Raw genomic sequence first — 12,819 nt, 5'->3', positions numbered from 1 at the left:
AAAGTGTAACATCATGAATATTCACGGTGATGGAAATGCTGTCTTCACTGTATCACTGTCAATATACTAGGTGTGATACTGTAGGATAGTTTTGCAAAATGTAATTATTGGGGGAAACTGGGGAAAAATGCACAGGATCTCTAAGTACTATTTTTTTATAGTTATGTACGAATTTACAGTTATCTCAAAATAAAACCTCTACCTTAGAAAAATTGCCTTAAACCTCAGTGAATTCACTGTCCTTCAATACACCTGGCTAGTTTCAGTCCTTCATTTGGCTCCATCTCCTTACTCCAGCCACCTCCTTCTCAACAGATACCACCACCAACAGCCAACATATATTGGGCATTTGTTCTGTGACACCTTTGTGTACTATATGCAGTAAGAACTTTATATGTATTAACTCATTTAGTCTTCATAACAGACAACTTTGAATTTTATTATTCATAGGAAGTAGCAGCCTCAGAACCAGTCTCTCTAGTTCATCCTCAATCATCCATTCCTTTTCTTCTTCTTCTTTTTTTTTTTAAGATTTTATTTATTTATTTTACAGAGAGAGAGAGAGAGAGAGAGCACAAGTAGGCGGAGAGGCAGTCAGAGAGAGAGGAGAAAGCAGGCTCCCCACTGAGCAGAGAGCCCGATGCGGGGCTCGATCCCAGGACCCCAGGATCATGACCGAGCTTAAGGCAGAGGCTTCAACCCTCTGAGCCACCCAGGCGCCCCTTTTTCTTCTTTTAATAGTGAAAAATACCCATTCTCCAGATTAAGGGCAATCCTTTCATTTAGGCACAGGATCCTGTCTTCTCAGGATCCTAACTCCTTCCAAGATCCTTCTTGTATTTTATTTATTTATTTTTAAGATTTTTATTTTAGGGAGCAGGCGCGTGCGCACTGGCGCCCGGGGGCAAGAGAGGAGAGATGGAGAGAGACACTACAGCCCAAGGGGGCTGAGTTCTGAGCCCTCTTGGGGCTGCATCTCACCGTCCTGAAACCATGAGCTGGGCAGAAACCAACAGTGCCACGCCTAAGGGACTGAACCACCACGCGCCTCTCTCCTTCTTATTATATTCTAAACGCCCGCCTTCCTGTTAAGAGTTATCTTGTTTGAATATAGGTGTGTTCCTATCTCCTGCTGCCATTAAAAAACAAAAACAAAAAATTTCCCCCAACCTCACTTAGCAGCAACCATTCTCACTTCTCTTCACAACCACGTTCTTAAGAATTGCTCACATTTAGGGGCGCCTGGGTGGCTCAGTGTGTTGGGCCGCTGCCTTCGGCTCAGGTCATGGTCTCGGGGTCCTGGGATCGGGTCCCGCATCGGGCTCTCTGCTCAGCGGGGAGCCTGCTTCCCTCTCTCTCTCTCTGCCTGCTTCTCTGTCTACTTGTGATCTCTCTCTGTCAAATAAATAAATAAAATCTTTAAAAAAAAATTGCTCACATTTATTCTAATTCCTAAATTCCATTTATTTCATAGCCCACTCCCAACTGGTTTCTGCTTCTACTCTATGAAAGCAGAGCTCTTTGCAGCATTTGACACACCATATTCCTTCATCTAAACTCTAGGCTTCTCTGACATCACCACCCTGTGAGTGTTGAGGTAAGTGACACAGGTGACCTAAAAAGAGGAAAACGAATGTGAAACAAAGTAGGACATGCGAATGGCCAAGGAGGGAAGGGTGAGTAGCGACTGTTACTTTCTGAGAGGGGCCTCGTGAGACCGGAGACAGAAAGGGCCACATCAAGCATTAACACCAAGTGACCGTGACTTTTACCCTGGCTTTCACCTTCTTTCTTCCCCTATCCTTTGAGCGCCTGCGGGTAGTCAAGAAAGCGAGAGGGTTTGGGCCCGTGCCAGGCGGTGGGGGCCGGTTCCGTAGCTTCGAGAAGGGAGGGCTCTACCGGTCCTGCGGACCCGGCCGGGATAACGGAGGATGAGGCTCCGCTGTCGCCGGCGGAACTTGTGCGCGGAGCCGGGGTTGCAGCTCCGCCGGAGGCTGCAGGGCAGCGGACACGGGCGCGCATGCGTGGCAGCGCTTCCGGCCCTGGTCCCAGCGCGAGGTTTGCTGAAGTGCGGGGACGCCGCTGGAGGAATCGTCGGTGGACTCCGGGGTGGGCCGCGGCCGCTGCGGGTCTTTGAGAAGCCCGAGACCAGCGCGGTATACCCTGGAGGCGGGTCGGAGGCTGGCCCGAGACTCCGCCCGCCGCTGGAGCTGGAAGGAAAGCAGGAAGAGCTGGGCTAGGTGTGCCCTTCGCTCCCTGCCTCCCCAGGCCGGCCCCAGCCAGTGGTGCTGGAAAAGGGGAGGGGTGGGGTGGGATGGGGGTAGGTAGGGGTGGGGTCGGGGAGCAATGGGGGGAGATGCAGGTTAAATGGGTTTCTCTGCAGATTCAGTGTTGTTAAATCCTGCGAATTCACACTTTCTTAAAAAAAAAAAAATGAAGAAATTAAGGCTTAAGGAACTAGAAAGTCGCCTGCAACAAGTGGATGGATTCGAAAAGCCCAAGCTACTTCTAGAACAGTATCCAACCAGGCCGCATATTGCAGGTAGGGCGGCTGGTGACCATGTCTTTGCTTCCCGGGTTAGTCCTATCTGCTTACTCCATAATGAAAATAGAACAGTTATTTGAATACAAAGAACGTCTAGAGGAATTCTGCCCTGAGATTACATATCACGTTAGAGAGGACTTCCTTGACAAGCAGCTAAACCCAGCAACAACCCCCCTCCCCCCGCCAAAAACCATTTTATTGTTTCACTGCTTGGTTTTCTGCATACCTCTTAATACTGTAAGACGTCTCTTTAATGTGTTTGTTTCTCTACACTATAAACTCCTTGAGGGTAAAGAACTTGTCAGTCATGTTCACACAATTCTGTGTCTAGAAGAGTTCCTGCTACTAGTTCGGAGCTCAGTACACGTTTGCAAAGTAAGGATCAATTTTCTATTGCAACGAATTGCAAATGCAAGGATTCCTGTGTTATACTTGCCCTAGAATGAGTACTAGAGTTGGTAGCCAAAGGACTGTGTTTAACAAATCCAGAATAGGTGCTATAAAATGAGGATGTGTTTCGGTTTTTAATGATCCAAGAGTCATCAGTGTTGCTTGATCCAAGAGATTGATACTGTGAGTACAGCAGACAATAAAGGAAAAACCATATTTAATAAACATATTGTCAAATTCATTGAGGAGTCTTGGGAAAATTAATTTGGGAATCCCTCCCAGCTTCAACATTAGTTCTGTTTTTAAGCAGCCAATGAAAGTATACACCTGCACTTACCACCAACATATTGTCATAATTCCAACCAAAAACTGGCACAAAACTGTCTGGGTTAAGACCTATTTTCTCAATTTAGATGATTTCTTTAGTGTATTCTGACTGTAGGGTTTCTTAGTGAAGTCTGATGTTTTAAAAAATCCTTTGTTCATACCCAGGGTATAATATGCACGTGGACGTGCTAATTCTTTGAGATACCAGCTTCAAAGTCACTAACACTTGCAGCAGTAATTGGGATAGCAGTCAGACTGAGATATCCCTCTAACTGTGTGAAATTTTTTTTTTTAAGATTTTATTTTTAAGTGATCTCTACACCCAATGTGGGGCCTGAACTCATAACTTGAGACGGAGAGTTGTATGCTTCACCAGCTGAGCCAGCAAGCACCCCAATTGTGTTTTTGATAAAACCTCTAGTGCTAAGGCATCATGTTGGCCAGTAGTTCTTGCTGGTTCAAATATCCACAGGGAGAGATCAGTAGTTTTATTCATGCTTAACCTTTAGTATATATTCCAGACCTTTGTGTATTTGGAAGAACCCTTTCTGATCTCAGCAGCTACTGCTCTACTCCTCATTCTCATTAGTTTATGAATATATGTGTCTAAAGGCTGTATTGTGGATATAGGACTTTTCCCATTCTACCTTGCACTTAGGGTACCTGTGTTCTGGTGACAAACTTGTCAAAAAGTTCTGGACCATTTTAATGTTAATGCTTATTCAGTATTAGTGACTTACAGACTTAACAGATTTCAAAACAGTTTTGGGAGACTGATATAGGGTTGCCAAGTTTATATTTTGACAAGGAAAGATATTTTTAAAACCTGTTTACTCTCACCATCCTTGCGAAAATATTTCAACATCAAAGAAAGAACTGATGTATGTGTGTGGGGGGAGCAGGGGGCAATGTTTTGAACAGGCTGAGGAAAAAACATTCTAGCCTTATTTTTCTCATTTTATTTCAGAATTTTGTCATTCTTCGCATTGTCACCAGAGTAGTTTTTGGAAACCACTGGTGTGTGTTATTGTTCTTGTGGTGCCTCTTACTACATAACAAGATATTATACCTCATTTAAAAAAAAAAAAATCAGAACACCATTTCGGGGAGGAATAATGCAAGACAAGAAATTGCATTAGTCATTTACATGAATTGGATTTTGGTCATCAACTTACTCTTATTCCCTAATATGTTTTTTGATCTTTTAGCATGTATGCTCTATACAATCCATAATACATATGATGACATTGAAAATAAAGTGGTTGCAGATCTAGGATGTGGTTGTGGCGTTCTTAGCATCGGAACTGCAATGTTAGGAGCGGGGTAGGTGATCCTATGTGTAATGTTTGGGTATAGGGTGGTCTGAATAAGAAGCATAAATAGGTTTAACTGAATTAGATTTATGGGACTCTACACTATGAGATGAGGGGAGCAAGAATATGATGCTGAGTACATTTTGAGTGAGCAGAACGGTAAAACAAAAAACAAAATATGGTTTGATTTCATTACTGTTTTGTTTTGGGAGCTATAAATAGTCATTCTTTATGTGTGCTTTGTATTTATAGGTTGTGTGTTGGATTTGACATAGATGAAGATGCGTTGGAAATATTTAATAGGAATGTGGAGGAGTTTGAGTTAACAAATGTTGACATGGTTCAATGTGATGTGTGCTCATTATCTAACAGAATGTCCAAGTCATTTGATACAGTAATTATGAATCCTCCTTTTGGAACCAAAAATAATAAAGGTTAGTAAAAAGACTCAAGTGTACTGATACATGTATAGAAAAGCAAGTTTTAAAGTCATTTTCTTATTGTTTGGGTTAAATGATATTGTCACTGTTCATTAAATAAACCATCTCTTACCTGTGTAATTACAATAATTTCAGTTTGTTTAATGTATGTCTAGGAAATTGAATTTTTCAGTCTTTGTTTTTCTACTCTTAACAAGGACAGTTGAATAAATAGCTTTTTTAAATTAATTTACTATTTATACTTTGCTTTCAAGAATGATTTACCTAACCCTTATAATTCTGTAAAAGATTTTATACTTCTAGAACCTCATTTTAATGCCTTAACACACCAAGAGTTTCAACATATGATCATGAGTAACAGTGACTGACTGTGGCTATTTATCCTGTGTATGCTGTAGGCAAGGAGGATAGAAAGCCTGTGAGAAGAAAAGACGTGAAGTTTACTTTTTTAAGATTTTTTTTATTTATTTGAGAGGGGGCGGGGGAGGGGCAGAGGAAGAGACAGACTCCCTGCTGAGCAGGGAGCTGGCCTCCCGCTCAAGCCCTAAGACCCAGGGATCATGAACTGAGCCAAAGGCAGACGCTTAACTGACTAAGCCACCCAGGCACCAAGAAGCCATGAATAAAGAGTTCTCCCTCCAGCCCCTGCCTGATTCTGATTGTTGCTGTACCTGTTTTCTCTTCTCCCTTGAATTGTTAATTTGGAACATTAAAATTTTTACTTTAGTCTTATTTAAAGAAGATAGTATAATTCTGGTTTTATTCTATCAACCTTAAAAGAGATATATTTTACTTTTTAAAAAAATTTATTTATTTGAGATAGATCATGAGCTGGGGGAGGGAGGGCAGAGGGAGAGGGAGAAGCAGGTTCCCAGCTGAGCAGGGAGCCCAATTCAATGACCTGAGCCCAAGGCAGATGCTTAACTGATTGAGCCACCCAGGCACTCCTATATTTTACTTTTTTGTATCTTGTCTTTTTGCAGAAGAATCTGAAGTGTCTATTTTGGAATTTGGGAAAAAAGCTTTTAAATACCTGGTATTCTTTTAATCTTTTGTTTTGGTAACAGGTATATAAAGTAAATGAGTTTTTTCTACTCTTAACAGGGACAGATATGGCATTTCTGAAGACTGCTTTGGAAATGGCAAGAACAGCAGTATACTCTTTACACAAATCCTCCACTAGAGATGTAAGTTCAAATCATCATGATGTTGCTACTTCAAAATTCATGACAGTGTTTTAAGGGTTTGCTGTGAGTACTAATTACCAGGGTATCTCTTTCTCCTGAACTTTTTAAACATCATGGCACTTAGAAACAATTTTCCCTTTAACTAGCTAGCATTTGTGATTTGTTTTCTTCCAGTCTATATAACTTCTTTTGCCAAAGATTTGCTCAGGCAGGAACCGTTACCAGGAGAGACTATAGTTCAGTAGAGAAGTGTGGTATAGCGAAGATTACACAGTATGTCCTAGTTTGCCTAACTCCTGTTAGTCCCATTGTCCCTTTGTGGCTTTGTGTGCATTAAGGGAAGCAGTAAGACCTAATTTTAAGAACTGAAGCTAAACTGATCGGAGTTCAGAACCTCCCTTTTCCATTATTCTTGCCAGCAATATAACATATGGGGGTATAGAAGATTTATTCCAGAAAATTGGGTATATTTTTTGTCAACACAACAGTGATTAAGGACACAAGACTATAGAGCCAGACTGCTTAGGTTGAAATTCAGACTACCACTTCCCTGTGTTATCTTGGTCAAGGTATTTGAATTCAGCTTCATCACCTATACTGTACTCATCTATACTCTTATAATTGGTAATGGTTTGGTTTCTTATTTTCAAAATACTACCAATCCAGCTGAAACGTTTTTAAGAGTCTAAATTCTAATGATTTTTTAAAAGCTTAAAAATTTAATATGAATATTAGCAAAAAAGTAATTCTCAATTATTTTAAAAATCAGTTCACATTAACATGTTGTTATCTTCAGCATATTCAAAAGAAAGCTACAGAATGGAAAATCAAGATAGATATTATTGCAGGTAAGACAGTTTTTAAGTTTCTCACAAAATACATCTAAACCCTAATTACTTAAGGTCAATAATTCATTAGCCCAACCAGAGTTTTAGGTGCCAAGAAAAGGTGCTGTAGAACATGTTTTCGGGGGCACCTGGGTGACTTGGTTAGTTAAGCAGCTGCCTTTGGCTCAGGTCATGATCCCAGGGTCTTAGAATCCAGCCTCATGTGGGGCTCCCTGCTCAGGGGGAATCTGCTCCCTCTCCCCACAGCTTGTGTGCTTGCTCTCTCTCAAATAAATAAAATCTTAAAAAACAAAACACATTTTCAGTTTGACAAAATGTGAGCGGTTGGTAATGGGTTGGAAATGAAGTAAAGAGAGGGTATCAGTGTTTGCCTAAGACTGTCCCAATTTATGCATTTTGCTGAAAATTCCTAATAGTGCCCAACTATTTGGTCACTCCAGACGTAGACAGAACAGTTATTTAGCATCGTAGTGATAAAAGAGCTTGGGCTTGGAGTGGGTCAGACCTGTTTGAAATCCACTCATGGAAAATACCAACAGATCATGCCTGATTACCTTTCCATTTCAATTTTCTAATTGTCCCTGGAGTCAGAGAACATGAAGCTTTTTTCTTTTAGTGGGGGATAGGGGATAATCATCCACACTGTAAGTAAATGTTTGATACATTTTTATTAGCAAATTGGGTAATATTCACAAATGCCAGAATGGGATAAACATATAACTAGAAACTAATGAAAATCCAAGTAATTCTGAAGGCTGAAATAAGTACAATAAGGGGGAAAATATTCTTTACTTGATAATAAACTGACTAGGATTACCACTGTGGTAGTAACCATATAACTAGTCCTATTCATAATTAGTAATGTAATGTGGAAAAGTCTGTCAGTCCTCCTATTTACCCAGTATTGTCATTCCTAACCTAGTTTAAGGTATTATAATATGCAACTTGGAACACCTTAGAACAACTCCAAACATACCAAGCCAGTACCTTGCTATTCCAAATGTGGTCCTCAGACCAATGTTATTCACATCCCTTGGGAGTTGAGACTTGCCTTTTAGCTCCAGCCAGACTTACTGAATTATAATACACATTTTAAGATTTATTGAAGGTTATTTGATTACACATGAAAATTTGAGAGCTGTAACCTACGGAGAATTTGTGTTGCAAAATATGAAGGTCAGGCAGTCTACTGCCATCCCTCTAAAACTGATGAGTAAATTTGGAGAACCTACATTAATTCTTAGCATAAGAAAATTGTATTTTCACTTGAGAGCTTAATAGAAAAATAATTAGCTACTTACTACCAATATTAAAATCTGGACAAGAAATTTTAAAAATAAGCATGATTGTTATGATTGCTAGCTATAGATTATTAGGAAATTAGAAAGATACCATCATCTTCTGTCCAGTTTTTATCCTTTCAAATCCTTCCCCATAACCTCAAATTTTGGCATAAATGACCAAAATAGCAGAAATGCCAACCTTAGTTAGCCATGGCTAATCTTGGGAATGTATCAGGTCTCAGTCTTTGGATAAGTTAAAGTGACAGGTCTGAAGTGTTCTGTTTACCAGGGTTAAGTACTTCCTTAATTTTGTTTTAATTTACATATGTCTGTATGTATGTCAGGGACAGCAAGTGAAATTTTATTCTTAGATGGCTTTTGTTTTATAGAGCTGCGATATGACCTGCCAGCATCATACAAATTTCATAAAAAGAAATCAGTAAGTTTCTTGATTCTGGCTTATCTTCATTCAGTACTGAAGAACTTTTCAATAAGTAATTATTTCCAATGTTATCAAGTTGCCTGAGTAAATAAAAGAAGCTAGCATAGGAGACAGAATAATTATCGATGGGATAACAGCCAGTATTCTGGTTTAAGGTATTCTTTCTCAAATGCTTTAGGCACAAAAATAAAAAACTAATTTTTTGCTCTTTTTTATATAGTACATATTTTATTAGTTTGTACTAATACATTTTCATATTACAAAGGCAATTTAGTGGAAGTCTTTTGATATTTGAATCATTTGAAATAACACAAACAGAACTATACATTTAAAAAATCTTCATTTGGATAACAAAAAGACAAAAACAAAAAATTTTCCTTTCTTACAGGTTGATATTGAAGTGGATCTAATTCGGTTTTCTTTTTAAAAGCCTCTAAAGACAAAAGCAGCTTAAAACCTAATTAAGATGAATAAAAAAATGTTTTACTAAACTACTGGTCTCCAGCACCATTTTCTGTTTTCTGTTGTTTTGGTGTAGGTTCTTCTTTGTCTGTTTCTTCTCTTGCTCTTTTTACTGGTCCTATACAATAACAGAATTTTTGTCAAGTTCACTATATAAGCATTACTCTTTTGAGCATAAGAACAAAAATAATTCTGTTTAAAAAACAACTTAAAAAAAAAAAAGCAACAACTTCCTGGGGCGCCTGGGTGGCTCAGTTGCATTAAACTGTCTGCCTTAGGCTCAGCTTATGAGCCTAGGCTCCCTGCTCAGTGGGGAATCTGCTGCTCCCTCTGCCTCTGCCCATCCCCCCACTCATGCTCCCTCTCTTTTTCTAATAAAATATATTTTTTTTAAAAAGCAACAATTTCCCAACACCAATGAGAAGGATTTTCTTAGTACAGATCTTCTGCTCTCTAAACTTAACCTTCCAAATATCTGTTTCCCACTTGTAAAACAGGATAACTTGTGTATATCATAGTCCAAGAATATCACTTACACAAAAGGTGAAAAACCATACTGCTGTTCTTTCCCATATAATTTCTCATGAAAGTACCAAAGGACTTAAAAAAACTTACCAGATGCACCATTTTGATCATGTTCATCATCACTATCAAATTTAGTTTTCTTGCCCTGAAACTGTACTTTTCCTTTAGCAGACCCAGTCTGGGCAGCTTTATTTCCCTTTCCTTTTCCTTTAAATCTGCGACCTATAGAAACATAATTGAGAAATCCATAAGAAATGTTTTAAATCTCTTGTCACTGCCTCTGAACAAGCAAATGAGTTAAAATAACCAATGGTCAAAGACAAATCAGAAATAATGACCTTTTGATTTCCATTTGTTTAGAGACTCTTGTTGATCTTCTATGATTTTTTTCAGTGCCTCCTTTTCCACATCTCCTTCTAGTACTTCCCACGTCACGTCTTTGTTCCTTAATTGTAGGTTACCATTATTTGCTTCTTTGGCTTTATCCAGTGCTTCCTTAGCTTTTTCTTTAAAAAGAATTATCCCCTATACCAAAGACAGACAATAAAAGCCACACCCTTCAGGTTTTTTTTAGTTCCATAGTTAATTCCTTCACTCAAAAACTTTTCCTACCCTGCAAATCTTCTCTGCAATTATCAATTTCAATGAATTATAAATGAACTTCAGGAAGCTATCACAAAACTTGCAGTCACAAATACCAACAGTTATTCATAGCATAACTCAGAAAATACCAGACATTTACATCCAGTGATGGCAATAACAAAATGGAAAGTAAATGACCAAGTAGAAACTATTTCATAAACACATTAATAAAAAAAAATTGCTTTGTTTCTACTAATGTTGTCTTCTAAAGTTAAGTTTCTTTGGCGTTTTAAACATTGCTAAAAAGCATATGAATGTCTCCAAACCTCTTTTGCTCCTCTCATAAAGTCTATCCATTTTATTTCACCATGACTTGAGAAAAGGATGTGCAAATCTTCTCTACAGGTCTGATCATCTAAGTCTCCTGAAAATTTCAGCAAGCAGCCAATCTTTTCTTCTAGAGATTTCTATAAAAACATACAAAGCAAGAAAAAAAAGTTTCTTAAAAACAACCACAAAAACCAGAAATGGCTTACACCACTCTATACCTAATACATGCAAAAAGCTAGAATCTAAAATGCTATTTTAAAGTAGTTTAAAACAGTTAGTGCATTTTCCCTTGTCATCCCTTGTTCTACAATGGCTTCTGATTTTAACCTTTTTAATTTCTTCAACAAGTAGTATTTACTTAAGCTGTATGTATTAGTTATTAAGTACATCTTGTTACTAAGTTATTTCTCTGGATAGGTAATGAGTTTGGGCAATACGATTGGGCTATGACTTTAGTGCAATGACAACTACAGACCTCACATATTTGCTTCAAAAAGTCCTGCTTTTTATTCTCATAAATTTGAAACATAGCTTTAGATACCAATAATATATACTTACCATTTCAGCATTTTCTGCTAACTTTTGTTTTTCTTCTTGCTCTCTACAAAAGAAATGTTAATTAGAATGTTTCCGTTTACTGTATGAGAAAATTAAATCCTGTTAACATTGATCATGAGCACACACTGCTCAATAACCAAAGCCAGTCGTTAGGTTCTCTGATTCTCATGGGTAGAGTGCAACACAATGTGCCCCCAGATTATCAAGGCAGCTTAAGATCTTAATGTTTCACTACCAAAAGAAAAGCCTGCTACTCATTTCAGAGCGCGCGTCATCAAGCTCCACTTCCGAGAACCACTAACTCTATCCCTGTTAAAACTTGAAGGAATTAAAATGATTGGCTCAACGTACTTACTGTTTAGCTCGTAATTTAGCTTCCACTTTATTTTGCTTTCTTTCTTCATTTTTTTTTGCAAAATAATCTTCCCTAAAGAACACAAAATACAGGAGCTGAGTTCATGAGAACAAAAATAAGACTGCAAATTACTCTGAATGATTTAAGCACAGGAAGGAATATTACACTTTCTACCTAAAAATTCAAAAGATGCCAAGGAAGTTATTTAGTAACAGCTTTACTAAAAAACATTTCACATTTCATAAAATATACACCTCTTAAAAGCGCATGCGTGCACCTCAATGGTTTTTAATATATTCAGAATGGAACAACCATCACTACTAATTTTGGAACAAAAAGAAACTTGATGTCTATACCAATCTCATTGATTTTTACCATTCATGTATAGGGAAAAAAAGTAAACCAGGATTTATATAAATAACTTCTCATAGAATTTTCTAGTGTTACTTTCACAAAAGGAAAAAATTCTACAATCTCTAAAACCCAAGAATAAAAGCAATTAGGAAAATCACATTAAAAAATACTTTCGAGGGGCGCCTGGGTGGCTCAGTGGGTTGGGCCTCTGCCTCCGGCTCAGGTCATGATCTCAGGGTCCTGGGATCGAATCCCATATCGGGCTCTCTGCTCAGCAGGGAGCCTGCTTCCCCCTCTCTCTCTGCCTGCCTCTCTGCCTACTTGCGATCTCTCTCTGTGTGTCAAATAAATAAATAAAATCTTTAAAAAAAAAATACTTTCGAGGGTTAACGTTAATTACATGATTCATCATAGTACATCTGTAAGTCCATCAGGTTTAGTAAATGACACTTAGAAGATTACATAATGTGAAAGTAGGGGACAATGGCCTAACTTTATCATAAAAATGCTCTGGTTTGTTCTAACTTTTGACACACACATATTAAAGAATGTGGTCCAAATCTGTACTAAATAATCCTTTCTACTAAACGAATACAAGTATATATAAACTATGAGAAATAAGAACAGACTGTACATTGGACAGGGATTGATTCTCTAACAACACAGAAGCCCAAATTTTACTATGTAGCTTGATTATATGTATTAGATGCAAAACAAAACAAAAAAACAACAAAAACCAAAACTTAACCTTTATTAACTGTTAACAGTGAAAAGGTATTAAAAAAAACACTTCCGGGGCACCTGGGTGGCTCAGTGGGTTAAGCCGCTGCCTTCGGCTCGGGTCATGATCTCAGGGTCCTGGGATCGAGTCCCGCATC

The 12,819-nt window shown here is 38.3% G+C and overlaps 2 protein-coding genes across 5 annotated transcripts in view; one reads left to right on the top strand and one right to left on the bottom strand.

Annotated features, from left to right (window-relative positions):
* The first annotated feature begins 2,049 nt into the window (after window positions 1-2,049).
* LOC111141118 (methyltransferase like 5) lies at window positions 2,050-9,265 on the top strand. 4 transcript variants are annotated; one of them, XM_022493666.1, is made up of 7 exons: window positions 2,050-2,542; window positions 4,471-4,585; window positions 4,828-5,009; window positions 6,120-6,202; window positions 6,999-7,050; window positions 8,723-8,772; window positions 9,164-9,265. In XM_022493666.1, exons 1-7 carry the CDS (start codon window positions 2,368-2,370, stop codon window positions 9,200-9,202), a joined length of 696 nt encoding a protein of 231 aa, XP_022349374.1. In that variant the 5' UTR covers window positions 2,050-2,367; the 3' UTR covers window positions 9,203-9,265. The 4 variants fall into 4 exon arrangements, with proteins under 4 accessions (XP_022349374.1, XP_022349458.1, XP_022349294.1 ...); XM_022493750.1 differs by lacking the exon at window positions 9,164-9,265 and having other exon boundaries at window positions 2,050-2,240; window positions 2,384-2,542; window positions 8,723-8,868; XM_022493586.1 differs by lacking the exon at window positions 9,164-9,265 and having other exon boundaries at window positions 2,050-2,240; window positions 2,363-2,542; window positions 8,723-8,868.
* LOC111141031 (Sjogren syndrome antigen B) overlaps window positions 8,787-12,819 on the bottom strand; it is a 12,835-nt gene continuing 8,802 nt past the window's right edge. Inside the window, exons 7-12 of the mRNA XM_022493390.1 lie at window positions 11,588-11,659; window positions 11,233-11,275; window positions 10,671-10,811; window positions 10,101-10,287; window positions 9,853-9,984; window positions 8,787-9,355 (exon numbers count right to left, since the gene is read on the bottom strand). Coding sequence (XP_022349098.1) covers window positions 9,267-9,355; window positions 9,853-9,984; window positions 10,101-10,287; window positions 10,671-10,811; window positions 11,233-11,275; window positions 11,588-11,659 — 664 coding nt within the window. The 3' untranslated portion in view covers window positions 8,787-9,266. The remainder of the gene's footprint in view (window positions 9,356-9,852; window positions 9,985-10,100; window positions 10,288-10,670; window positions 10,812-11,232; window positions 11,276-11,587; window positions 11,660-12,819) is intronic.

This window comes from Enhydra lutris, unplaced genomic scaffold, assembly GCF_002288905.1.
Source record: "Enhydra lutris kenyoni isolate GAN:26980312 unplaced genomic scaffold, ASM228890v2 scaffoldscaffold1, whole genome shotgun sequence".
NCBI lineage: Eukaryota > Metazoa > Chordata > Mammalia > Carnivora > Mustelidae > Enhydra > Enhydra lutris.
Note: the sequence above shows the minus strand (reverse complement) of the source record. Positions and strands in the feature narration are given on the sequence as shown.

Bases quoted from the DNA above. Each gene is read 5' to 3' on its own strand.
- LOC111141118 (XM_022493586.1), top strand. From the start codon at position 2,368: ATGGGTTTCTCTGCAGATTCAGTGTTGTTAAATCCTGCGAATTCACAC. The intron at 6,203-6,998 runs GTAAGTTCAAAT...TGTTATCTTCAG, and splicing joins ACAAATCCTCCACTAGAGAT to CATATTCAAAAGAAAGCTAC. The intron at 7,051-8,722 runs GTAAGACAGTTT...TTTGTTTTATAG, and splicing joins CAAGATAGATATTATTGCAG to AGCTGCGATATGACCTGCCA.